Source organism: Mustela nivalis (genome assembly GCF_964662115.1).
Source record: "Mustela nivalis genome assembly, chromosome: 7".
Classification (NCBI taxonomy): domain Eukaryota; kingdom Metazoa; phylum Chordata; class Mammalia; order Carnivora; family Mustelidae; genus Mustela; species Mustela nivalis.
The window spans coordinates 88869471-88894281 of record NC_139026.1 but is presented as its reverse complement, the minus strand read 5'-3'; the positions used below and the strand labels follow the sequence as shown (position 1 = coordinate 88894281).

The 24811-nt window shown below is 39.6% G+C and overlaps 1 protein-coding gene across 6 annotated transcripts in view; it reads left to right on the top strand.

The window, feature by feature from the left end:
* TFCP2 (transcription factor CP2) overlaps positions 1–24811 on the top strand; it is a 57369-nt gene that overhangs the window by 30401 nt on the left and 2157 nt on the right. For 2 of the 6 annotated variants that reach the window (XM_082741307.1, XM_082741306.1), the window contains exons 2-13: positions 8092–8243; positions 8764–8840; positions 9739–9844; positions 13207–13313; positions 15526–15678; positions 16757–16867; positions 17207–17295; positions 18758–18824; positions 19223–19316; positions 20492–20582; positions 22296–22417; positions 22837–22979. In XM_082741307.1, the coding sequence (XP_082597433.1) occupies positions 8092–8243; positions 8764–8840; positions 9739–9844; positions 13207–13313; positions 15526–15678; positions 16757–16867; positions 17207–17295; positions 18758–18824; positions 19223–19316; positions 20492–20582; positions 22296–22417; positions 22837–22979 (1312 nt within the window). The remainder of the gene's footprint in view (positions 1–8091; positions 8244–8763; positions 8841–9738; positions 9845–13206; positions 13314–15525; positions 15679–16756; positions 16868–17206; positions 17296–18757; positions 18825–19222; positions 19317–20491; positions 20583–22295; positions 22418–22836; positions 22980–24811) is intronic. The other 4 variants (XM_082741310.1, XM_082741309.1, XM_082741308.1 and 1 more) reach the window with 3 other exon arrangements.

Genomic DNA, 24811 nt, shown 5'->3' with positions numbered 1-24811 from the left:
TTTTTTTTAAAGGTCAACTTGTCCAACCCTGAACTGATGATTAAGTCTCTTAATGGAGCAGACCTAACAAGACTTTGCTTTCAACAAACATCCTCATTTCCTTCACTTACTCTTAAAATGGCATATCTCTAGGTCCCCTCATTCTTTTCTTAGATTTTTTTTTTAAGATTTTTATTTATTTGACACACAGAGAGAGAAATCACAAGTAGGCAAAGAGGCAGGCGAAGAGAGAGGAGAAAGCAGGCTCCCCACTGAGCAGAAGAGCCCAATGTGGGATGCTGTCTGTCCCAGGACCCTGAGATCATGATCTGAGCCAAAGGCACTGAGACACTTTTAAAGTCCTCTCTCTTTCTCTTTCTCTCTCTCTTTTTTTTTTAAGGATTTTATTTTTATTTATAAGAGGGAGAGAGATCAGGGGGGAAGAGCAGAAGAAGAGGTACAGGCAGGTTCCACGCTAAGCGCAGAGCTCAGCTTGCGGCTAGATCATGACCTGAGACAAAACCAGAGTCAGACACTTAACTGACTGAGCCACCCAGGTACCCCGTAAAGTCCTCTTTTTTTAAAGTTTCACACTCAGAACTAAGCACAGTACTCAAGTGTAGTCTGATTTGCATAGAGATGAATGTTATTTCCTTTATCAGACTTTGTTTTTAATGAAACCTGCTATCCACAGTTTTGGCAGCCATGTTATTCCATTTGTCTCATTGAAATAGATTTTTTTAAAAGCTCTAGTCTATCTCACATATATTGGCCCATTTTGCTGTTTTTAGTTCTAAGTGCATGACATTATAGTCATCCTTACTAAATCTTACCTCATTAGATTCAACCTCCTGTTCCAGCCACCTAGAATTACTTTTTTTTTTTTTTTAGGATTTTATTTATTTATTTGACACAGAGAGAGCGAGATCACAAGTAGGCAGAGAGGCAGGCAGAGAGAGGGAGGGAAGCAGGCTCCCTGCTGAGCAGAGAGCTGGATATGGGGCTCGATCCCAGGACCTTGAGATCATGACCTGAGCTGAAGGCAGAGGCTTAACCCACTGAGCCATCCAGGTGCCCCTAGTATTACTTTTTTTATTAAAGACTTTTTATTTATTTGAGATAGAGCGAGAGAGAGAGAGAGCATGAGTAGGGGCAGGGGCACAGAGGGAGAGGGAGAAGCAGATTCCCCGCTGAGCAGGGAGCTCTGTATGGCCTTGATCCCAGGACCCCAGGAACATCACCTGAGCCGAAGGCAGAGGTTTAACCTATTGAGCCACCCAGGTGCCCTAGACCTGCTTTAAAAAGTTGAAGAATCAACTTTTTAATCAGTGTGTAAACCTGGCGATTCACAGACCTGTACCCCTGGGGATAAAAATACATTATATGTTTATTTAAAAAAATAAATTAAAAAGGAATAATTTTTTAAAAAGTTGATTCTGTCATACAGGATATTTGCTTTCTCATCCTATCATTTACATATTTTATCATCTTCCTCTTCAGTGTCCTCATCCAAGTCATTTAAAAAAATTTTTTTTCTTTAAGATTTTATTTATTTGAGAGAGAGAGGGAGAGAGAGCACAAGCAGGGGGAGTGGGAATGGGAGAAGGAGAAGCAGACTCCCCACTGAGCAGGGAGCCTGATGGGATCAGGACCTGAGCTGAAGGCAGACACTTAACCGACTGAGCCACCCAGAAACCCCCAAGTCATTTTAAAAAATGTTAGAGAGGACAGGTTTCTCTGGGGTCCTGTGACGTACCACTAAACCTTCTAGACTTACCTGTACTCTTCAGGTATGGTTACATAGTGATCTATGAAGCCAATTAACTACTACAAAATCCATATTTTTCACCTTGGAAATCCAGAAGTATTTATGTTTACAGGTCATACTATATTAAAAAAAAGAAAATGAGTTAGTTTGGTTATGGCTCCTAGTGTTCCTTGTGTCCTGCCTGAATATTCATTATTAGTATGTTAGTGTTTTAATCAGTAGTACACTATTTACATCAAAGAGTAGACCTGTGCCGCCTTGATACTTTTTGTAAATCTCAGCATATTCTGGGTTTCAGCTCAAGCTTTTTATAGGTCAGTTCCATTTTTTTAAATAGTTTCTTTCCTTTTATATGTATTTTTGGAGGGCATGTTCTTCTAATTCTGAGCAGACCGTTTTCCATTTAGTCTCTTTAGGTACTTCCCCACTTTTTTCTCTCTATCTCAGATAATGTGAGATGGGCAATATTTCATGCTTGGGTCCTATTGTCATTGTTTTTTGAAGCCTGTTCTCTTAGACACTAGGAAACACACCTGGCTGTGTTCTTTGTTCTTTTTACCTATCTGGCTTAGCTGCTTCCTTTTCAGGTTCCCACCATTTCCTGTTTTCTGAGCAGTTTCTTCTTGGTCAAATTCAGTTCAGAATTAAAATTCTACTCATTGGGGCGCCTGGGTGGCTCAGTGGTTAAAGCCGCTGCCTTCAGCTCAGGTCTTGATCCCTAGGGTCCTGGGATCGTTGCCTTGCATCGGGCTCTCTGCTCAGCGGGGAGCCTGCCTCCTCCTCTCTCTCTCTCTGCCTGCCTCTCTGCCTACTTCTGATCTGTCTGTCAAATAAATAAAAATCTTAAAAATAAAATAAAATAAAATTCTACTCATTTTTTTCTGCCTTCTGGGTGATAGAATAATGAACAAGGCAATTAAAAATGGCTTTATTATAAATAAATTAAAAAGATAAAGAAAAGATTTATTGATTTCTTTATTTTAGAGAGAGAGCATCCCACTGCAGTGGAAGAGGCAGAGGGAGAGAGGGAGGGAGAGAAGCAGATTTCCTGCTGAGCCTGGAAACCACGTGGGGCTTGATCTCACAACCCTGAGATCATGATCTGAGTCAAAATGAAGAATCAGCCACTTTACTGACTGAGGCACCCAGGCACTCCCAAGGCAGATTTTTTTTTAGGGAGGAGAGACGGCAGAAGGAGGGAGAGAGAGAGAGAGAGAATCCCAGGCAGCCTCCATACCCATGGATGCAAAGCCCATTGTAGTGCTCAATCTCATGAAACCAAGAGTCAGACACTTAAGCAACTGAGCCACCCAGGGACCCCAGCAAGGCAATTTTTAAAATATATGCTGCTTTTTAGTTGAATGAGATTTTTCAGCAGATGTTCAGATAGTAGGAATCTTTTATTACTTTTTGTGACAGAGGGCTCCTACCAGAAAGTACTCTTTCTTTACCATTTCTCAGTTGTAAGGACATTTCACTGGCTTTGTGTTAAGACTTGCAGGACCATCTCTTCTTATCAGGTCCCTGATCTGCCCTGCCAGCCTTCCTACAAATCCCTGAAATCAGTCTGCTTCCTCCTTTCTTTCAAGGTGCTCTGACTAGTTTTTTACTGGATGTTTTTTTCTCTCTTGAAGCTGGCCTAATGAGTAAACTGTAGTGCTTGCCCTTTCCCGGTAGGACTGTCATGGGGTATTTTGTGTTTTGTTTCAGATGTTTTCATTATGATGGAGTCTAAATGAGGGCATAAATAGGGAAGTTAGAAGTTTGGGACCTCATATTATGCCAAGTTAGTTTCTAATTTTCTTTGATGCTTTGGACAACTTGTCTACTTGCTTCTCTTGCTCAAAGAAGAGCTTATCAAACCTTTCCCTCTCCCTTCTTAGGCTCTCTAGAAGAGGAGATTCAGCAGATGGTAGGCCTGAGGGAGAAGATTAAATAAAGCATAGTTGTGAATTCCTACAGACCTTGCAGAGGCTGTCTTATCTCAAAAGAGTAGTTTATGCCTCAGGAGACCATGAAGCAACTCTTCATGGAATCCTGGTTACATACAGGAAATATCACTCCTGGTCTTACTCCTGTTCCTCTGTTACTTCCACTTAGATGCTTTCTGCTGTTTCCATTCTTGGTGTGAATTTCCACTTAGCAATGCACGTTTTTAACATATACGCAACTTATCTTTTTTATCAGGTGAGATTTCCGTATCCTAATATTTGATCAGATGTCATACTGCAGAAATGTGCTGAGTGTTCTGGAGAATGCAAACAAAAGTATAAATCACATCAACAAATATTTACTAAGCACAGAAAATAGAATTTACTCCTTCCAATAGCTTACATTTCATTGGAATGAATTAAATACATGAAGCAGGGGCGACTGGCTGGCTCAGTCAGTGGAACATGCAACTCTTGATCTTGAGGTCACGAGTTCAAGCCCCACAATGGGTGCAGAGATTACTTTTAAAAAGTATATGAAGCACCTGGAGAATGTAGTAACATGCTAAATTATACATTGGTACCAACTACTTAGGCTTCACAACTCAGAGTGGGTTTTCCTAATCAATGCTCAGTTTATCTCTAAGAAGGAGCAGATGTCTGTATTTCTAAAATTGTTGCTTACTTAATATGTTACTGTTTTTGCTATAGACAGGGTCCTAGAACTCTGCTCACCAGTGACCATCAGCCTCCATCTCTAGGAACGTGGAACTGAATTGTACTCTTGCTCCCACAGCAGAGTACAAGAAATGTGTAGCAAGAACATGAGTAATTAAAATATATTTGAGGCTTTTGGATCTTAAAATCTCTGATGAGAAAATACAGTTTTGTGTATTTGGTTTGGCTGTTTTGAGTTAATTTTATTATTTATTTATTTATTTATTTATTTATTGAATTTTATTTATTTATTTGACAGAGATCACAAGTAGGCAGAGAGGCAGGCAGAGAGAGAGAGGAGAAAGCAGGCTCCCTGCTGAGCAGAGAGCCCGATGTGGGGCTCAATCCCAGGACCCTGGGATCGTGACCTGAGCTGGAGGCAGAGGCTTTAACCCACTGAGCCACCCAGGTGCCCCTGTTTTGAGTTAATTTTAGATGTAACTTTTAGAATCAGTTTTCGAATTTCAGCATCAGATTGCTTAGTCATGAGGGATTAGGTATAAAGCCACATTATATTGAGAAAACTAGGGACTCTTGCTATTTATTAACCTTGCTAGGCAGTAATATTTGAGAAGAAAAGAATAATAACTGCCCTACATTCTAAAAGGTTGAGCAGTTGCTATGTTGCAAAATCCCATTTGCCTTGATTCCTGATAATCTTCACTAATCTTTCAAAGAATCATCAGATGTGGTGTATTTGAGAATGCATGTATCCAGATACTTGTTGAGAATGATAAGCAAAGAGTCTTTCAAAGACTAGCATCATGGTTCTGAAGTTTTGCAGTGTAGTACCTTATTTTCTGTACTGTTTGTTGTGGGAACTTGGGTAGCTTCCTGATTTGAGAAGTGGAAGAACTGGGTTGAAGTCCTTTGCTAGAAAACCCAGTGCTGCTTCGGTTTTATATAGTCTCCAGGGATCCATAGCATATTTTGCCTGACATTAATATAGACAGAAAGAAGAATTCTTCACTTTCTCCACTCAACTCCAACCCTTTGAGCAAAGCACATACCTCTAGACCTCAGGGAGAGGAAAGCACCTGTTGTTTTTCTAGCCTTTGAAATACTTTTTAGCAGTAAGAAACCTGGGTTTCATTAAAGCTGGTTTGTATTGGGGTGCCTGGGTGGCTCAGTGGGCTCTACCTTAGGCTCAGGTTATGATCCCAGAGTCCTGGGATGGAGCCCCCGCACCAGGCTCTCTGCTCAGCGGGGAGCCTGCTTCCCTTCCTCTCTCTCTGCCTGCCTCTCTGCCTACTTGTGATCTCTGTCTGTCAAATAAATAAATAAAATCTTAACAACAACATCAACAACAACAACTGGTTTGTATCTCAGGTGCCCAGATTCAACTAATAACATATAGCCTTGCTATTTAGACATCAGCAGAAAGAGAAATTTCTTTCTTTTCTCTTCTCTAACCTCCCCCCCTCCTTAAAGCATTTATGCCATTAAATTTTTATCACTTCTATGTGGATTGTTAGGACAATAATCAGAACATTTTCTGCTTATTTTGTTTTCCTGTAAGAATTTATAATGTCTCTAAGATTTATAGGAGTTCAGCCATTTTTCTATCAATGGTTCCTTTTGCCTGAATGTGATGATTCTATAATGTTTGAAGAGAATGTATACTGCTGAAGGTGCATAGAAAGAATTGCCCTGTGGCCCACACACTTAGCGTTCTATAGAACATTTTTACCTCCCAAGAAAGTACCCTTGTCTATATCTTCCAGGTCAATCTGTGCCCTGCCAGGAAACCACTGTTCTCAGCTTTGTTTTAGAACATCATAGAAATGGAACCGTACATTGTACATTCTTTGTATCTAGCTTCTTTTGTTTAGTAATGTGTTTGTGAGATGCATGCATGTTGCATTCCTTCATTTTGTTGACTGGTATTCCATTGTACGAATATACCAGTTTGTGCATTCCGTTCTCTTAATTACAAACATTTGGATTCTTTCCAGTTTTTGCTTTTATGCTATTAGCATTTATGCACAAGCCTTGAATGGACTTATATTTCCTTTTCTTTTGGATAAATACCTGTGAGTAGAATCGCTACATCAAAGGGCATATAGATATTTACTTTTTTAAGAAACATCCATTCCTTTTTCTACATTGGCTGTGTTATTTTACACTTGTGCTGGTGAAGAATAGGAGTTCTGGTTGCTTCACAGCCTTGCCAACATTTGGGTTGTCATTCTTTTTAACTTCAGCTGTTCTAGTGAGTACAGGTACAAATTCTATAAGTGAATTAAAATGTGTTTTATTTTGAGAATTTTGTGGCATGTCTTGGAATAATTAGAAATTTGGTACATCTCTCTTTCTCTCTTTTTAAGATTTTATTTATTTGAGGGGGAGAATGACCAAGAGAGAGAGCATGTTGGTAGGTGGGGGAGCAGAGGGAGAGGGAGAGAAGCAGGTTCCCCACCAAGCAGGTTGTCCAATACAAGACTCAATCCCAGAACTCCGGCACCATGACCTGAGCCCAAGACAGACGCTTACTGACTGAGCCACCCCAGTGCCCCTAATTTGGTACATCTCTTAAGATTCTTTTAAAGTTTGGTCTGGGGGTACCTGGGTGGCTCAGTGGGTTAAGCTTCTGCCTTCGGCTCAGGTCATGATCTCAGGGTCCTGAGATTGAGCCCCACATCGGGCTCTCTGCTCAGCAGGGAGCCTGCTTCTGCCTTCTCTCTGCCTGCCTCTCTGCCTACTTGTGATCTCTCTCTCTGTCAAATCAATAAATAAAATCTTTTAAAAAAATAAAAAATAAAGTTTGGTCTGGGGCAAATGTTGATCACAACAGTTTAGGTCTCCAGGATAGGGCCAGGATATTCTCTCCTACTAATCCATGGCTAGAGTTTATAAGGGAGAATTATTGTTAGTCCTGTGTACATCAATTTTAGTCTCTTACAGTTTCCAAAATATTTTCTCACATATTTACTCTTGGCAGCAATTGTGATTCACATTTTATAGATGAAGGAGTGAAGACTAGAGAGCTTGTCTAAGATTTGCCCAAGGCTTTGAGGGACTAAAACACAGCACTTTCCGTTAGTAGCATTTCACAGAATGTAAGCTGACTTTGAAATATATCCTGGTCATATGTCCTTTTCAAGTGGCTTCTAGGAATTCTGAGTCTTGTTTTAGTCCCTAGAGTAGATCAGCTGATACGGTTCTAGAGATAACTGCAGTTGGTGCCCTTCGAAGAACAAAAACATTACTGAGTGTCCTAACTTGACATTTTGGAACTCTGCGTATAATTTTCAGAGCCCTTTTAGGAACCCCTGTCCAAACTGTTTTAGCAGTGACTATCTGTCATTGCCCATGATGTGGTGGTGAGGGGGACAGCACAGCAGGTAATCTGAACTGAGTATTTGGGAAGAGACTCCATCAAAGTGAGTAATGTTCATAGTTTTCCAAACCAAATTGCAGTTCAAGTGTTTCTTTCTTTTTTTTTTTTTTAAGATTTTATTTATTTGTCAGAGAGAGAGAGGGAGAGAGAGCGAGCACAGGCAGACAGAATGGCAGGCAGAGGCAGAGGGAGAAACAGGCTCCCTGCCCAATCCCAGGACGCTGGGATCATGACCTGAGCCGAAGGCAGCTGCTTAACCAACTGAGCCACCCAGGCATCCCAGTTCAAGTGTTTCAACATAAATCCACTTTTGTACCACTGTTAGGTATTAACATAAGTTGTTTGCTGTATTTCAGTGATGTCCTTGCATTGCCCATTTTTAAGCAAGAAGAGTCAAGTTTGCCCCCTGATAATGAGAATAAAATCCTGCCTTTTCAATATGTGCTCTGTGCTGCGACCTCTCCAGCCGTGAAACTCCATGATGAAACCCTGACATATCTCAATCAAGGTTAGATGCTTCTTTTCTTGTTAGTATTATTGAAAATTGGTGGATTGATGATATTTTATTAGGTATACTTTTATGGTAAAAAGTATATCTATCTAGTGTGACCTGTCAGAGTTGAAGTCTTATGTCAAAGATTTTTCACTTTTATGTCATGTTGGATATATATCAGTGGCTTCTTCTGTGCACCTGCCTAGTTTTAGTTCCTGTCTCCCTCCTTCTTTCTAATCCTTACCCAATCCTGTTTACCAGTTGTGTGACTTTGGACAAATTACTTAAACTCTTTGTGTTTCAATTCCTTTATCTGTAAAAATGGGATTGATAATACTCTTGAGAATTGTATCAACTGATGATATAACATATGAAAACACTTAGCACTATGTCTGGCATATAGTTAAGGACTATAGTTGTTACTAATACTAATAAGATTATACTCTTGTATATTCAACCAGCTGAATTTTATTCTTTCTGAATATTACAAAGTTAACTTATGATGAATATAATATACAGTTACTTTTTCTTCCAGGACAGTCTTATGAAATTCGTATGCTAGACAATAGGAAACTTGGAGAACTTCCAGAAATTAATGGCAAGTTGGTAAAGGTAAAAGAAAATGAGTAAATCATTCCTCTGCACAATATCCTTTTACCGACTCTTTTTGGGTCATGTTCTTTTGCTTCCATAAAGGGCTTGGTGCTGTCTCTTAGCTACTATAGTTTGCTGGCAGAGTGGTAAACTATTATTTCTTTGGAGTGGGAGTGAGCCCCCTCCATTCACATGGACTTTTCACAGTTGCTAAGACAGAAGGCTTACTACTCCATGTCCCAGTAGTCTCCCGGTTCAGTGAACTTCTTTGGGGTGGAATAGAGGGACCTCCTTCAGATTTTTAGAGAAACTCCAGGGTCTTCTTTGTATATGCGGTCTAGTAGCGAGAAAAACAGGAAGTTCTGTTGACAAATAGCAGTTTTCTTAGTCTAGACTTACAGCATTGAATTCACAGCACAATTGGAACAGAGAAATTTGATCAGCTGCGATAAAAGTTAGCAGGAAGGCTATTAATAACCACCTCTAAAAAGTAAGAATAACAGAAGGAAACTTGATAGATACAACCCCTGCTTACCCTCAATGCTGTGTAGTGGGTTAGCGAGCAGGGAACTTGTTGAGCTTTTCATATACACCCGAAGAGCTGAGCTGAATATTACATGGTAACAGTAGAGACAGGTAGAAATGCTTCCAGTAAGAGTCCTTTATGCTTAGTCCATGAGGACTGATGTTTTAAATATGGTACCAGTTAACTATAAAGCTTATATCTGAGCAATTATAAAATTTACCCTCAAATAGAGTTTGGGATGGGATGGGTTTTAGAGTGAAACAGATCTCAAGAAAAATAATTTTAGATTGTATCTAGAAACCAACTGGAGGTGACTGCTGGTAGTTTTCCTTTATCAGCGCTGATTTTTAAAGGATCCTATTATCATTTGATTTCGTTGCTTCCGTTTAGAGTATATTCCGCGTAGTGTTCCATGACCGACGGCTACAGTACACTGAACATCAGCAGCTGGAGGGCTGGAGGTGGAACCGACCTGGAGATAGAATTCTTGACATTGGTGAGTTAAGGGAATCTCTTGCCCAGGAAATGTCTATCGGTATGGTCTGAGAGTTGGTTTTCTTTACTTGATGTTTACATTGATGCAAAGTGCCTCAGGGGCTCAATCAGCATAAACCCTGAAATGTTATTGACTAAGCATAAAAAAATTACTGGGATGGTCATACCAAAACTAAAGTTGGAAGTGTAGACACTTCAGTTCCATAACAGTCACATCTGTTCCTTTAAGGTGACTTTATTTTTCTTTTTGTTTTTTTAATTTAGTTGTAGATATATATAACATAAAAGTTAGCATTATAAAACATTTCGAAGTAAATAATTCAGTGACATTAAGTGTATTCACATTATGTAGCCATCACTATCATCCATCTCCGGAACTTTTTTCATCTTCCCAAACTGAAATCCTGTACCCATTAAACAATAATGCCCTATTCCTCTTCTCCCCAGCCCCTAACCACCACCATTCTACCTTTTGTCCATATGACTGAGACTACTCCAGGTGTCTCATATAAGTGAAATCATCCAGTGTTTGTCTTTTTGTGATTGGCTTATTTCACTTAACCTAATCCTCACGGTTTAGCCAGATAGTAGTATGCATCAGAATTTTCCTCCTTTTATTTATTATTATTTTTTTAAAAAAAGATTTTATTTATTCATTTTACAGAGATCACAAGTAGGCAGAGAGGCAGGCAGGGAGAGAGGGGGAAGCAGGCTCCCTGCCAAGCAGAGAGCCCAATGCGGGACTCGATCCCAGGACCCTGAGGTCATGACCTGAGCCACCCAGGAGCCCCAGAATTTTCCTCCTTTTAAAGACTGTATAATACTCCATTGTGTATTTGTACCACATTTTGTTTATCCATTCATCCTTTAGTAGATACTTGGGTTGATTCTACCTTTTGGTTATTGTGAATAATGGAGTTTAGGGACATGGGTATATCGATATTTATTTCAGTCTCTGCTTTTAGTTCTTTTGGGTATATACCCAGAAATGGGACTGTTAGATCATGTATGGTAATTCTATTTTGAATTTTGGGGGGAACTGTCATACTGTTTCCATAGCAGCTGCATATTTTACAATCCCATCAGAAGTGAACAAGGGTTCTAAATACTTGACCTTCTTTCTAACATGTGCTATTTTCTGGTTTTGTTTTTTTGTTTATTGTTTTTTGGGTTTTTTGTATTGTAGCCATCTTAATGGATGTGAAGTGGTTATCTTATTGTGGTTTTGATTTATACTTCTCTAATGATTAGTGATGTTGGGCATCATTTTGTGTGCTTATTGGCCATGTATGTATCTTCTTTGGAGAAATGTATATTCAAATCCTTTCCTCATTTTTAAATCTGATTGGTTGGTTTTGTTCTTGTGTAGTTGTGAGTTGTAGGCATTCCTTATGTATTCTAGATATTAACCCCATATCAGATATGTGATTCGCAATATTTTCTTCCATTCTGTGTGGGTTCTCTTTTCACTGTGTTGATAATGTCCTTTGATACATGAAAGTTTTACATTTTGATGTAGTCCAGTTTATTTAATAATTTTATTGCCTTGCTTATGCTTTTGGTGTCATAGCTAAGAATATTGCAAAACCCAATGAAGCTTTTCCTGGTATGTCTTCTGCCAAGAGTTTTATAGTTTTTAGGCCTTAGATCAAACATTTAGGTGTTTGACCCATTTTTTAGTTAATTTTTGAATGTGGTATAAGGTAAGAGTTCACCTTCATTCCTCGTATGTGGATATTCAGTTTTCCCAGCACCGTTTGTTGAAACAGCTCTTCTTTCCCCACTGAATGGTCTTGGCAACTTTGTCAACCATCAATCGACCGTGTTTGTTAGGACTCATTTCTGGGCTCTCTCTTGTGTTCTGTTTGTCTGTGTCTCCATCTTTATGCCAGTACCACTCTTTTGATAACTGTAACTTTGTAGTAAGTTTTGAAATCTGGGAATGTGACACCTTCAACTTTACTTTTCGTGATTGTTTTGGCTATTCAGGGTCTGGTACTTTGTTTTGTGTGTATGTAAAAGGGGCCAGGTTTTTTCCCCAAATGCTGCAAGTTCTTTATTTTACTAATACCTGAGAGGCAGATTAGTGGTTTTTTTTTTTTTTTAAAGATTTTATTTATTTATTTATTTGACAGAGAGAGAGATCACAAGTAGGCAGAGAGGCAGGCAGAGGGGTGGGGGAAGCAGGCTCCCTGCTGAGCAGAGAGCCCAATGCGGGCCTCCATCCCAGGACCCTGAGATCATGACCTGAGCCGAAGGCAGAGGCTTTAACCAACCAGGCGCCCCAGTGGTTTGTATTACCTAAAGTAAGAGACCTGGGATCAGAATCTATGTCTCTTGATTTGCCGTTTAGGTTTTTTCCCCTACTGCTCTGCTACATGGAGTAGAATTTATTTTTCTTAAATCATAGGGCTTAAGGGAAGTTCCTTTACAAACATACATGCAGTCACTCTTCATGAATGTACTTTTATTCCTGGTATCTATGTCTTTGATCTCTTATTGGTCATTATCTCCTACTAGCAAACATAGTTGTTAAACAACTCTAAGTACCTACTAATTTTACCAGAGAAAACACTGATTCTTGTACAGATAATCCTGATATCCATTTGATAAATTACCCTTATGATAAATCCAACACAACTAACACTGTTGGACCCACCTTGTTGTTTGGATTGACAGTAAAACAGTAATACAGTGATAGCACAGTATGATCAGAAATATCAGCCTGGCTTTCTCTCTCCAGTTGGAATATTAATAGGGGAAGACAGGAAATTATATTTAAGTATATGCTATGTAGAGTGGAAAGCAAAATTCTACTAGAGCTCATTCATTTTTGCTTCCTTCTTGAGTATCAGATTTGTTGCTCTGCTACAAGGTTATTTGATGACTTTAAGGCCAGCATCAATCTCTGTGTTAAATTTTTCCCACTTTTATCTGTAATACAATGCTTTTGCCTTTATTCAGACACTCTGCTTTATCTTTCTATAGCAGTCTTGTTAGTGTACTTCTGTCAGTAACACTAAACCTAAAACTGTAAGTGAAGCAGATTATATTACAATTTTCATGACACTAGAGCTAGTCTGTAGACTAAATCTATCTTTAAGTAGAATTTTGGCAGGTTAAAAGGAAACTGTTTAAATTGTCCTATTTTAAAAGCCTTTTAAAATGGAGAAAAGATACTCAGAAGGAAAGTACTTAGGTCAATTTTAGCTCTAATCAAACCTTTTTATTGCCAAAAAGAGGTTTAGGGTGTGATATGTAAAAATCTTGGTAACTAGGGACCAATAATAAAACAACCCGTGCTATCTTATTTAAACCCAGTAGCCCTTGGAACTGTTCAGTGATTACCATTTTGTTTCTCAGATATCCCAATGTCTGTTGGTATAATCGATCCTAGAGCTAATCCAACCCAACTGAATACTGTGGAGTTCCTGTGGGACCCGGCAAAGAGGACATCTGTGTTTATTCAGGTAGGGCATTGCAGATGGGGTTCCAGTTATGAAGAGCATCTCTTACTACCAGTTTGTTTCTTTTTCTTTCTTAAAAATATTGATGTATTTAGGAGAGAGAGAGCGCATGAGCACAAGCAGAGGCGGGGCAGAGGGAGAGGGAGAGAGAGAATCCATGCAAACTCCCCGATGAACACAGAACCTGTTGCAGGGCTCCATGGCTCCATCCCAGGACCCGAGATCATGACCAGAGCTGAAATCTAGAATCAGATGCTTAACCTGCTGAGCCACCCAGGTGCCCCTACCAGTTTGTTTTTTGAAGGATAGAACACATTGAATTTGAAATTTTTACAGGGTCGCATCCTGACTGTCAAGTCCAGACTCTTCAATACTTGCCTGAGGGCAATGAGGAGTGTCTGAATGGCCCTTCTAACTTCCCCAATTTATTTGTATGATAAAATAAAATTAAAAACCAACCAACCAACCCCCCCCAAAAAAAGCTTGCAAATGGCTGTATAATATTTCATTCTTTAGACGCACTATAGCCTCACTATTATTTAGCATTCAGATTGTTCTAAATTTTCTCTATTATCTATAAAGTTGTTTCGAACATCTTTATGCTTTAATTTTGTTTTACATATCCAATTATGTCTGTTGGGTAGACTCCTTTTAAAATTTTTATTGGTAGTAAAGAAAACTATAGTTTATTACGTCCCATTAGATAGTCACTCTGTTAAGTAAACAGTACGTATATGTGATTTTATTTAAAACTTTGAGCAATAATCCAGTGGAGTAGAAATAGTTTTTGAGGCTTAGAGAAATTAACAACTTACCTAAGCTAATATTTGGTCAGTCAAGGTTTCACTGTTCAGATTCACCAGGGTCGTCACTTTATGCAGTAGCAAGCAAGCCTTTGCAAACCTTTCTTTCCCCACTATTGCCCGTGAGTTTTCATATCTGCTATTTTCCCAGCATGGATGGTGCCTGCGCTTTCTAAACTCTACCTTAAAGTCCAAGAAACTTTTCTTTTATATTAACTCTGTATTAATGAATTTAGTTCCTCCCAGTAGCTTTTATTAGCATTGAATCTGTATATTTTTTTTTTTTTTAAGATTTTATTTATTTGACAGAGAGCAAGCCAGAGAGCACAGGCAGGGGGAATGGCAGAGGGAGGGAGAGAAGCATGCTCCCTGCTGAGCAGGGAGCCGGGTGTGGGACTCGATGCCAGGACCCTGGGAACCTGAGCCAAAGGTAGACGCTTAACTGGCTGAGCCAGACAGGCTCTCCTACTTTCACTTATAAATAATTAAGCTTCCTTATTTCCTCCATTAGAATATACACTCTTAAACAAACAAAAAAAAAGAATATACATTCTTTAAGCTCGAAAAGAGAGTAAAAGTTTTTTTTTTTAATTTTTAAATTTTTTTTAAGGATTTTATTTCTTAGAGTGAGAGAGCACTCAAACACAAGCAGGGGGAGGGACAGAAGGAGAGGAAGAGAGAGAATCTCAGAGACTCCGAATTAAGTGCAGAACACAGGGCTCGATCTCACTATCCTGAGATTACGACCTGAGCTGAAATCAAGAGTCAGAGCTTAACTGAGGCACCCCTAAACTTTTTTAAAAAGATTTTATTTATTTATTCATGAGAGACAGAGAGAGAGAGGCAGAGGGAGAAGCAGGCTCCCCGCAGAGCAGGGAGCCCAGTATGGGACTCCAGGATCACAACCTGAGCTGAAGGCAGGTGCTCAGCCAACTGAGCCACTCAGGAGCTCCTAAAAGTCTTTTTTTTAAAGATTTTATTTACATAGACTTTTTTTTTTTTTAATTTAAAGATTTTATTTATTTATTTGACAGACAGAGATCACAAGCAGGCAGAGAGGCAGACAGAGGAGGTGGGGGAAGAAGGCTCCCTGCTGAGCAGAGAGTCAGACACAGGGCTTGATCCCACGACTGTGAGATCATGACCTGAGCCAAAGGCAGAGGCTCAAACCACTGAGCCACCCAGGCACCCCTACATAGACGTTTTTAAGTAAACTCTATGGCCAATGTGGGGCTCAAACTTACGATCCCCAAGATGAAGAGTCATGTGCTCTACCGACTGAGCCAGCCAGGTGCACCAAGCATAAAAGTTTTTGTATACGTGTTCATAGGGTTTTTAAAGGTTTTGCTGTTAGTTGCTCAGAAAATACTGTTGACTGGTGTGCTGAAACCTGGATGCTGTATTCCTCATAGGTACACTGCATTAGCACAGAGTTCACTATGAGGAAGCATGGAGGAGAAAAGGGAGTGCCGTTCCGAGTACAAATCGATACCTTCAAGGAAAATGAAAATGGGGAATATACTGAGCACTTACACTCAGCCAGCTGCCAGATCAAAGTCTTCAAGGTATTCCTGGACCTTCTGCTGTCCCTTGTATACTTTCCCCTCATCTTTCAGTTTTAACATTAGCTACTAAGTCAAAGGAAGCTTGTCTTTTTTCAACAACTCTGGAAACTTAGTCTATGCTACAGTTCTTTAGATCATCCCTGAGATGCCTGGTAATGAATTTATATGGGGATGGGCATGGCAGAAGAGGAACTTGGACAGGGAGCCAGAGGCTAAAACATGGATTTTCACTGAAAGCTCTTAAAGTCTGTTGAGATTACAAGCTCTTGTAAAGGCTCACAAGATTATGAAATGTTAATAGTTTTGGTTACATTGGTACTTGGCTTACTTTTGTTAATTTGGTCTTTATTTGTTTTTATCATATGGATAAATGTATTATCATTGCAAAAGGTTCATTAATACTGATGTATTCAGACCGAAGTCCCCCTTTACCCCTTTTACCCTGATTTCCCACCCTTTCCTGGCGACCTGGCGACCTGGTGACCTGGAGGTCGCCACTGTTACAATTTAGCATGTATCCTTTTGGTCCTCTTTTGTGCTTTTATATACCCATGTACATAGGTATACACATATTTTCTTCAAAACATCAATAGGATTGTACGGTATGAACTGTTATGAGGCTTGCCTTTTTTCAGTTAGCTGTGTGCTTTAGAGATCGTTCCATGTCCACAGTTATAGATCTCTCATTCTTTTTCAGCTCCATCACACAGTTAAATTTGCTATTTCAGACTTCGTTGCAAGGATACATCTTGTCTTTTTTTTTTTTTTTTTTTTAAGATTTTATTTATTTATTTGACAGAGAGAAATCACAAGTAGATGGAGAGGCAGACAGAGAGAGAGGGGGAAGCAGGCTCTCTGCTGAGCAGAGAGCCCGATGTGGGACTCGATCCCAGGACTCTGAGATCATGACCTGAGCCGACGGCAGCAGCTTAATCCACTGAGCCACCCAGGCGCCCCACATCTTGTCTTTACATCATTGTACCTACATCCTTGTTTCGCATGGGACTATTTAAGTTCTTAGAAAGGATATTGTTGGGTCAAAAGTTGATGAGTCAAAACAAAACATTGCTCTCTCCAGCCCAAAGGTGCAGACAGAAAGCAAAAAACAGATCGGGAGAAAATGGAGAAACGGACACCTCATGAAAAGGAGAAGTACCAGCCTTCTTATGAGACAACTATACTCACAGAGGTGAAAAGATTTCTTCCGGTGATGATGTCAGTCAGTACTTTCTATTCTTAAAGGAAAATCCCATCATATCACACTGTTTATGTATATCAAATCGTTACGTTGTACACCTGAAAGTAATACAGTGTTGTATGTCTATTATATCTCAGTTAAAAAAACAAACAAACATAACTTCTAGCCTGGTCAAGATTTACTTGTCCTGGGTATTTTGTCTCTTCATTATAGGGACCTCTGTACAATTAAGATATGCCAATCAAGATGTGTTTCTCAAGTAACGATGTTTTGGGGGGACACTGGGGTCACATGCACTTTCTCCGTGTTTAAGTTGTTCTTTGTTTTTAGTGTTCTCCATGGCCTGAGATCACATATGTCAATAATTCCCCATCACCTGGCTTCAACAGTTCCCACAGCAGTTTTTCTCTTGGGGAAGGGTAAGTATGGGAAATGAAGTTAGGTTGTGTTTGTCCTAAATATGTCTTCTTTCATTTTCTTCTCATATAGAAACATTTTCTTTTTTTTTTTTTTTTTAAGATTTTATTTATTTATTTGACAGAGAGAGAACACAAGTAGATGGAGAGGCAGGCAGAGAGAGAGAGAGAGAGAGAGGAGGAAGCAGGCTCCCTGGGAAACAGGCTCCCTGCTGAGCAGAGAGCCCGATGTGGGACTCGATCCCAGGACCCTTAGACCATGACCTGAGCCGAAAGCAACGGCTTTAACCCACTGAGCCACCCAGGCGCCCTAGAAACATTTTCTAAATCAGTTAAGTTTTCCTACTTGGTCACTCTTTGATGGATCCATGGATTCACTGAGGTTTGGATTATCTTCAAAAGTGACTGAAAAGAGTTTTATGCAGTCCTTTCTCCTCTTTTTTCTTCCTATTAGAAAATAGCATTTAAGGGCACCTGGGTGGCTCAGTGGGTTAAAGCCTCTGCCTTCGGCTCAGGTCATGATCCCGGAGTCCTGGGATCGAGCCCCGCATCAGGCTTTCTGCTCAGCGGGGAGCCTGCTTCCTCCTCTCTCTCTGCCTGCCTCTCTGCCTACTTGTGATCTCTGTCTGTCAAATAAATAAATAAAATTTTTAAAAAAATAAAAATAATTATTTTGGTTTTCATTATAAATGTATGTGATCACATGGCATTGCATAAAGTTTCTTTTGGTATTTTTTTTCCTATATATGTTTGTGTGTATATTTATATATTTGATACAGTAGTAATATATTGATTACTTTTATCTTCTGATATTTTTATTTCTGTTATAAATTTCTTACGTTAAATATTCTTCATGCCATAATTTATCTGATAAATCCCAATTTACTGAAATTTTTATATTTTTTCAATTTGTCCAATAATAAAAAAAATGTCACAAGTGACAGTTTCTTCCCCTCTCCCCATAATATTAATGTTACTTTAACAGATAATAGAAAGATTGACTATCAGACTAAGACTACTTTATGAGAGAGTACAGATTCCTTTAAATCTCTAGCTTGAGGGGTGCCTGGCTGGCTCAGTCAGTGGAGCACTCAACTCTTGATCTCAGAGTTGTAGTTTTAGGCCCCACATTGGGTGTGGTGATTACTTAAAAATAAAATCTTAGGGCGCCTGGGTAGCTCAGTGGGTTAAGCCGCTGCCTTCGGCTCAGGTCATGATCTCAGGGTCCTGGGATCGAGTCCCGCCTCGGGCTCTCTGCTCAACAGGGAGCCTGCTTCCTCCTCTCTCTCTCTCTGCCTGCGTCTCTGCCTACTTGTGATCTCTCTCTGTCAAATAAATAAATAAAATCTTTAAAAAATAATAAAATCTTAAAAGAAAAAAAATGTCTAGCTTCAGACTTACTGTGAGATGATGAACCCTTGTATGTGTCACGGACTCATCCTTTTCATTTTCAATGTTTCCTTAGAAATGGTTCACCAAACCACCAGCCAGAGCCACCCCCTCCAGTCACAGATGTAAGTCTAAAATTAAATGTAAGTTATTTGCAATGTCTACTAATACTTTGATTACTGTGCAGTTCAGTAGAAATGCCCAACTTTTAAGGAGTAATAGTTATTCACTTATTGGAAACAGACATTTATTGAATATTGACTGTGAACTAGATACTATGCTGGGGATCAGAGAAGTGAAAAAAACTATTGCAGGACCCCTGGATTTAAAGCGCTTATGGTCTAGTAAGGAAGATAAGGATGGAATTCCATGGGCTTCTTGCATGGTTAGGGAAAGAAGATTGATGAGGTATAAATAACTTCCAAGCAAACTAGGCCTGAGTGTGGGTGTGTTTAGCTCTGTGTTACCTAATGATGTAAGAGATAAATTTCTTTAGTTAAAAAAAGAAAGAAAATGAAAATGTGTGCTTTCTTTCTTTCAGAACCTTTTGCCAACAACCACACCTCAGGAAGCTCAGCAGTGGTTGCATCGAAATCGTTTTTCTACGTTCACAAGGCTTTTTACAAACTTCTCAGGTTAAATTTATTTTGTCCTTTTGTTTTTCCCAACACAGGATATTCCTTTACATTCTAGAGCCTTCTAGTATCCATATGAGGGTGTGTGTGTGTGTGTGTGTGTAAGAGAGAGAGAGAGAGGAAGGGAGTGAGTGAAGGAGGGAAGGAGAAATCTTTGTACATTTTTAGGATTAAGTGAGTTTCATAGAACCCTTCAGACTTTCTCACCAGCAGCATCTGTGCTGTGAAATACTTAAAAAGAGATACTTCTTAGTTTAAATTCAGTTTAATTTAAAAATATTTATTCTATACAATACTTTTTAAAATGTATATTCTGTACAGTGTTTTATCAAGGGTGTTTGTAGGTAGTCTGAAATTTCTCCCTTGATATCACTATATTGTATTTTATTTAAACATTCCACTTTTATTTAGCACCTTCTGGGTACCAGGTATAGTAGGAATACACAAACGGGTAAGGCATACTTTCTCATCATTCACCATCTAGTAGCAAAAAAACAAACAAACCAAAAAAACCAAAACAAAACAAAAACCCAAAAAACAAACCCCAAACCAAAAACCCAAATAAAATCAAACTAAAACCCTGAAAAAGATAAGTAAATAGCTGTGATGCAGTAGATAAGTGGTACGAAGCAGGGTATTGGGGGAGTGTCTGTGTTTAGGGAACACGTGTAATGCATGAGGTAAATATTGGGGGGTGAGGAGGAGTCTGTCGGTCAGACAGTGGAAGGATATTTCAGGGAGGAGGAACAACTTGCTCTTTGATGTCATCTGTATGATGCTAAGTGGATAAGTTAATTGGATGTCAGTTGAGGTGAGAGAGGAAACAGAGGCCAGATCTTGGACAGGCTTATGTGCCATGCAAAAGATTTGGACTGTAAGATAACAGCCACTTTAGGGGCACCTCTGTGGTTCAGTGGGTTGAGCCTCTGCCTTCAGCTCAGGTCATAATCTCAGGGTCCTGGAATCGAGCTGGCGGCATCAGGCTCTCTGCTCAGCAAGAAGCCTACTTCCCCCTCTGTCTCTACCTGCCTCTCTGCCTCCTTGTTCTCTCTGTCAAGTAAATAAATAAAATCTTAAAAAAAAAAAAAAAAAAAAAAAAAGATAACAGCCACTTCAGTGGTCATTAACAAAGACCGCCTTTGCCTTTATCACCCATTTTCTTATATTTATTCCAGGGGCAGATTTATTGAAACTAACTAGAGATGATGTGATCCAAATCTGTGGCCCTGCTGATGGAATCCGACTTTTTAATGCATTAAAAGGCCGGTATGTAATTAGTGTGAAAATATCAGCGAGGTTGAATTTCAGATACTTTGGGATTAAGGGACTCTTCACAGTACTGTTTGCACAGCTCACTACATCTTGTCAAAACATTCTTTTTTTGAATGCCAGCTATGTGCCAAATAAACGAAGATGAAAAATATCATTTCCTACAGTTGATCCAAGGAATTCCTCATGATATCCCATTTTTTCATTTCTAGGTAGTTTTCTCATTTGATAAATACTTATCATCCCTGTTATGAGCCAGGTACTATTGTAGGCTCTAGAGATGCATTGGTGAGCAAAACCAACAAGGAACCCATTATTATGAGTTTGCTTTCTAATGGGGAGAGAGATAAAAATATGAATAGTGAATATTTTCAATAGTGATAAGTGCTTTGAAGAAAAACCAAACAAATAAGCAAAAACAAAGTTATAACCTGTGGAGTACCCAGAATATTGGCAGGAAAGACCTCTGTGGGGTGGGGGTGTTTAAACTGAATGAATTATGAGAAGGATGGAAGCTATGGGGTCATATGAGGGAAAAGCACTCCACGCAGGAGCAACAGGTGCAAAGATCCCGAGTCCATTTTAACTAGAGATGCGGTCATTCTTGAATTAGATAGGAATTACTTAAGTGTCCACTTACAAATTGTAAAACTGAGTAATTTGCAGTCTCAAGTAGGATTTTTCAGTTTCAGGTAGATAATAGCATTAATGGGAAAAACATACAGCTTATTGCCACCGTACTAAATCAGTGACCAAATAATGAAACAGATTGTGAATTGTTCTGTTTGGGTACATCACAAGGATTGTTGAATCAGGTTGGCTCTAATCTTGGAAATTTTAAAGAGGAAAAATTCAGAGGTGGATGATCTGAAGAAAAAAAATTGGATCTTCATTTTTTTAACATATTATTTAAAGAGCATTTAAGAGGCGCCTGAGTGATGCAGTCAGTTAAGTGTGTAAGTCTTGATTTCAGCTCAGGTCATGATCTCACTGTCGTGAAATTGAGCCCCTCTCTGTCCCTCTGCTCCTGCCCCAGTAACCCTCCCACCCACTTATGCATGTACACATGTGTTCTCTCTCTTAAAAAATAAAAGAGCATTTTAAAATAGGAATGAGATGATCAGATCAAGAGGTAATTGAATACCATTGTCTAAGAAGTAAGAAGGGACAGAAAGCTCAAGCTACTTAGGAGACGGTAATGAGGGAAATAAGATTCTCTGTTTTATAGTGGCGCTTCTAAGGAGAAGGTGTATGTTGAACCAGACCCATGCAACAGTGGCTCACACGTTTCAAATATTTCTAATGTTTACATCAAAGGTCATAAACCCAAATGACACAGAGGCCACACATCAACGAGTGACCGTTAAATCTGGAGTCTACTGAAGAATGCATACATCATGCAAGGAGAACACCCAGTCGTTTCCTTGTAAGAGTAAGGGTCTCAGATTGCCAAATCTGGTTTTTCAAGAAAAGCTGAAATTGCAGAGGTTTATACGATGTTGGAACGAATTCAGTTAAAATGCACGCACGCACATGTGCACACGTGTACACCCCAGTGGAGAGCGAAGGAGACAGCAAACGAGCTTCCTTGGCCCACGGGCTGCCAGTTTTCAACTCCGCTCTCTAGTGTTAACCTAGACACACAAGTTCTCCCTTAAAATGTGCTTCCCACGAAAACTGCAAGACTAACAGCCTTGTTTTCCTCCTCAGGATGGTGCGCCCAAGGCTAACCATTTATGTTTGTCAGGAATCCCTGCAGTTGAGGGAGCAGCAGCAACAGCAGCAGCAGCAGCAGAAGCATGAGGACGGAGACTCAAATGGTACTTTCTTCGGTAGGTCGTTCTGGACAGGCCAGGATGCGCATTCAGGAAGGAGGAGGAGGTGACGTGTAAGCCCATGCGGTGGGAAGTCCTCAGACGGCAGATCCAGCATTTGCTAGAAGAATGGCCCTTGCTCACGTTTATTGAGTTCCTCATACGTACCGGGCACTATTCTCAGCACAGTGACATGCTTTAATTTTTACAACCAGTATCTCTTCTCTGCAGTACATTTACTGTTCTCGCCAGATGGAGAATGAGGCTTAGGGATGTTAAGTAACTCACCCCAATCCCACAGCCAGCAGGTGGCCAAGCCAGGGCTTGAACTCAGGCAGTCTGTGAGTCCTTTAGGAAGGTGGGCATTCCTCGTGATCGGGTTACCTTTAAGAGCAGAGAAACCTGCACTGACTGCCTTTGCTTTGTCCCTTTTGCAGTGTACCACGCCATCTATCTAGAAGAACTGACAGCTGTTGAACTGACAGAAAAAATCGCTCAGCTCTTCAGCATTTCCCCTCGCCAGATCAGCCAGATCTACAAGCAGGGGCCAACAGGAATCCATGTGCTCATTAGTGATGAGGTAGATTTTCAGTACAGCTGAATCACCACAGGACAGTTTGTCAGAGCACGTGACAGAAGCAAGAGCCGTTCTCCTGGGGCACAGGCTCTGTTTACAAGACCAGGGCTTTTCAAACGTTTTTGCTTACTTACTTCCAAAATAATTTTTAAAAACCATGTATCCCCTTTCACATTTTTAGGTTGACTTAAAATTTTTTGTTTTAAGTTTAAATAGTTGCAAAATATGTCATTTCTGGGCATATTATATAACCTTTAAAAATGAAATGGTTACATCACTTTTCTAACTATATTCCATGTAACCGAAATAGAAGAGTGATGTAATACCACCATCACTGTCTTAAAAAATACATGAATATACTTTCCTTTGAGTTATTTTTTTTTTAAGATTTTATTTATTTATTTGACAGACAGAGATCACAAGTAGGCAGAGAGGCAGGCAGAGAGAGAGGAGGAAGCAGGCTCCCTGCTGAGCAGAGTGCCTGATGCAGGGCTCAATCCCAGGACTCCGGGATCATGACCTGAGCCGAAGGCAGAGGCTTTAACCCACTGAGCCACCCAGGCGCCCCTCCTTTGAGTTTTTATATCATCTCTTTGTTTCCTTGAACTCCTATTTCCATTCTCTTCTCCCATAGAATTTTATCTTACCATAACCTGCTTTTATGCGCAAACATCTTTTGTTAATTATCTTACCATATTTCTTTGAAACAAATTTGCTTCAACAAAAGAATTTGTTTTAATAAAAATTTAAAAATTATTTCTTCTGAATAGAATGACCACCATAATTATATAATCAATAAACATAAATGTTTTGGTAAATTTTTAAAGATTAAGAAAAATGTGTTAGAAGTATATCTGTTAAAGAGATGGATGGGATTGTCTGATTCCATACCTGCTCTGCCCACATTAATTCATGTATAGATGAGTACTCTCTACTGGTTTCTAGAATGAAATAGTGTTCAACACCACTTCCGTTCTGTTTTATTCCCACTAGATACAATGCTATGGAATCTGATTCACACAAATTGACAGATGGGAATGGATGGAGTTTTTTTAAAAAAACAGCACTGGATTTTTTTTTTTTTAAACTTTGGAGTTAGATGCCAAAAAATTAGATAGTGACGTTACAGAGAATTATTTTGAATCACCTATCATTTGACAGTTTGTGATTAGGTTGGTGCAAGGAAAAAATTAGAAACCTCATGACTCACAAAAGACTTTGTTACCCAGTCATTAAGGTTCACATTGTCACAGTTTGGCATCCTGGAGGCTTTTGTACACTGGAACAGGGCATCTTGGTAGGATTCCAGGATGGTAAAACTTCTGCCTTTATTTTATAAAATGGGAGAAGGAAGTCTAGAAGGCAAAGTAGGTAGGGAAAACCAAAGAGGTGCTCGGGCAGTTTTGGGAAAGTATACATATGGGAGATGAAGCCCTGGAAGTCAGTTCTCCCGAATGGGCCTCCAGTGTCTGTGTACCCTTGCAATGTCTTGGGGATAACCCAGGAAAATGGGCTGGGCGCCTGGGTAGCTCAGTTGTTAAGCATCTGCCTTTGGCTCACATCATGAGCCCAGGGTCCCAGGATCAAGCCCTCTTTCAGGCTCTATGCTCAGCAGGAAGCCTGCTTCTCCCTCTCCCACCACCCTTGCATGTGTTCCCTCTCCCTGTGTCTCTGTCAAATAAAAAAATTAAAATCTTAAAAAAAGAAAAAAGAAAAATCCAGGAAAAATGGATCCTATAATTTTAAGATCACTTGTTTTAGACTGCTTAGCTTTTATTTTATTTTATCTTGTTTTGTTTTATTTTATTTATTTAAAGTAAGCTCCAATGCCCAGC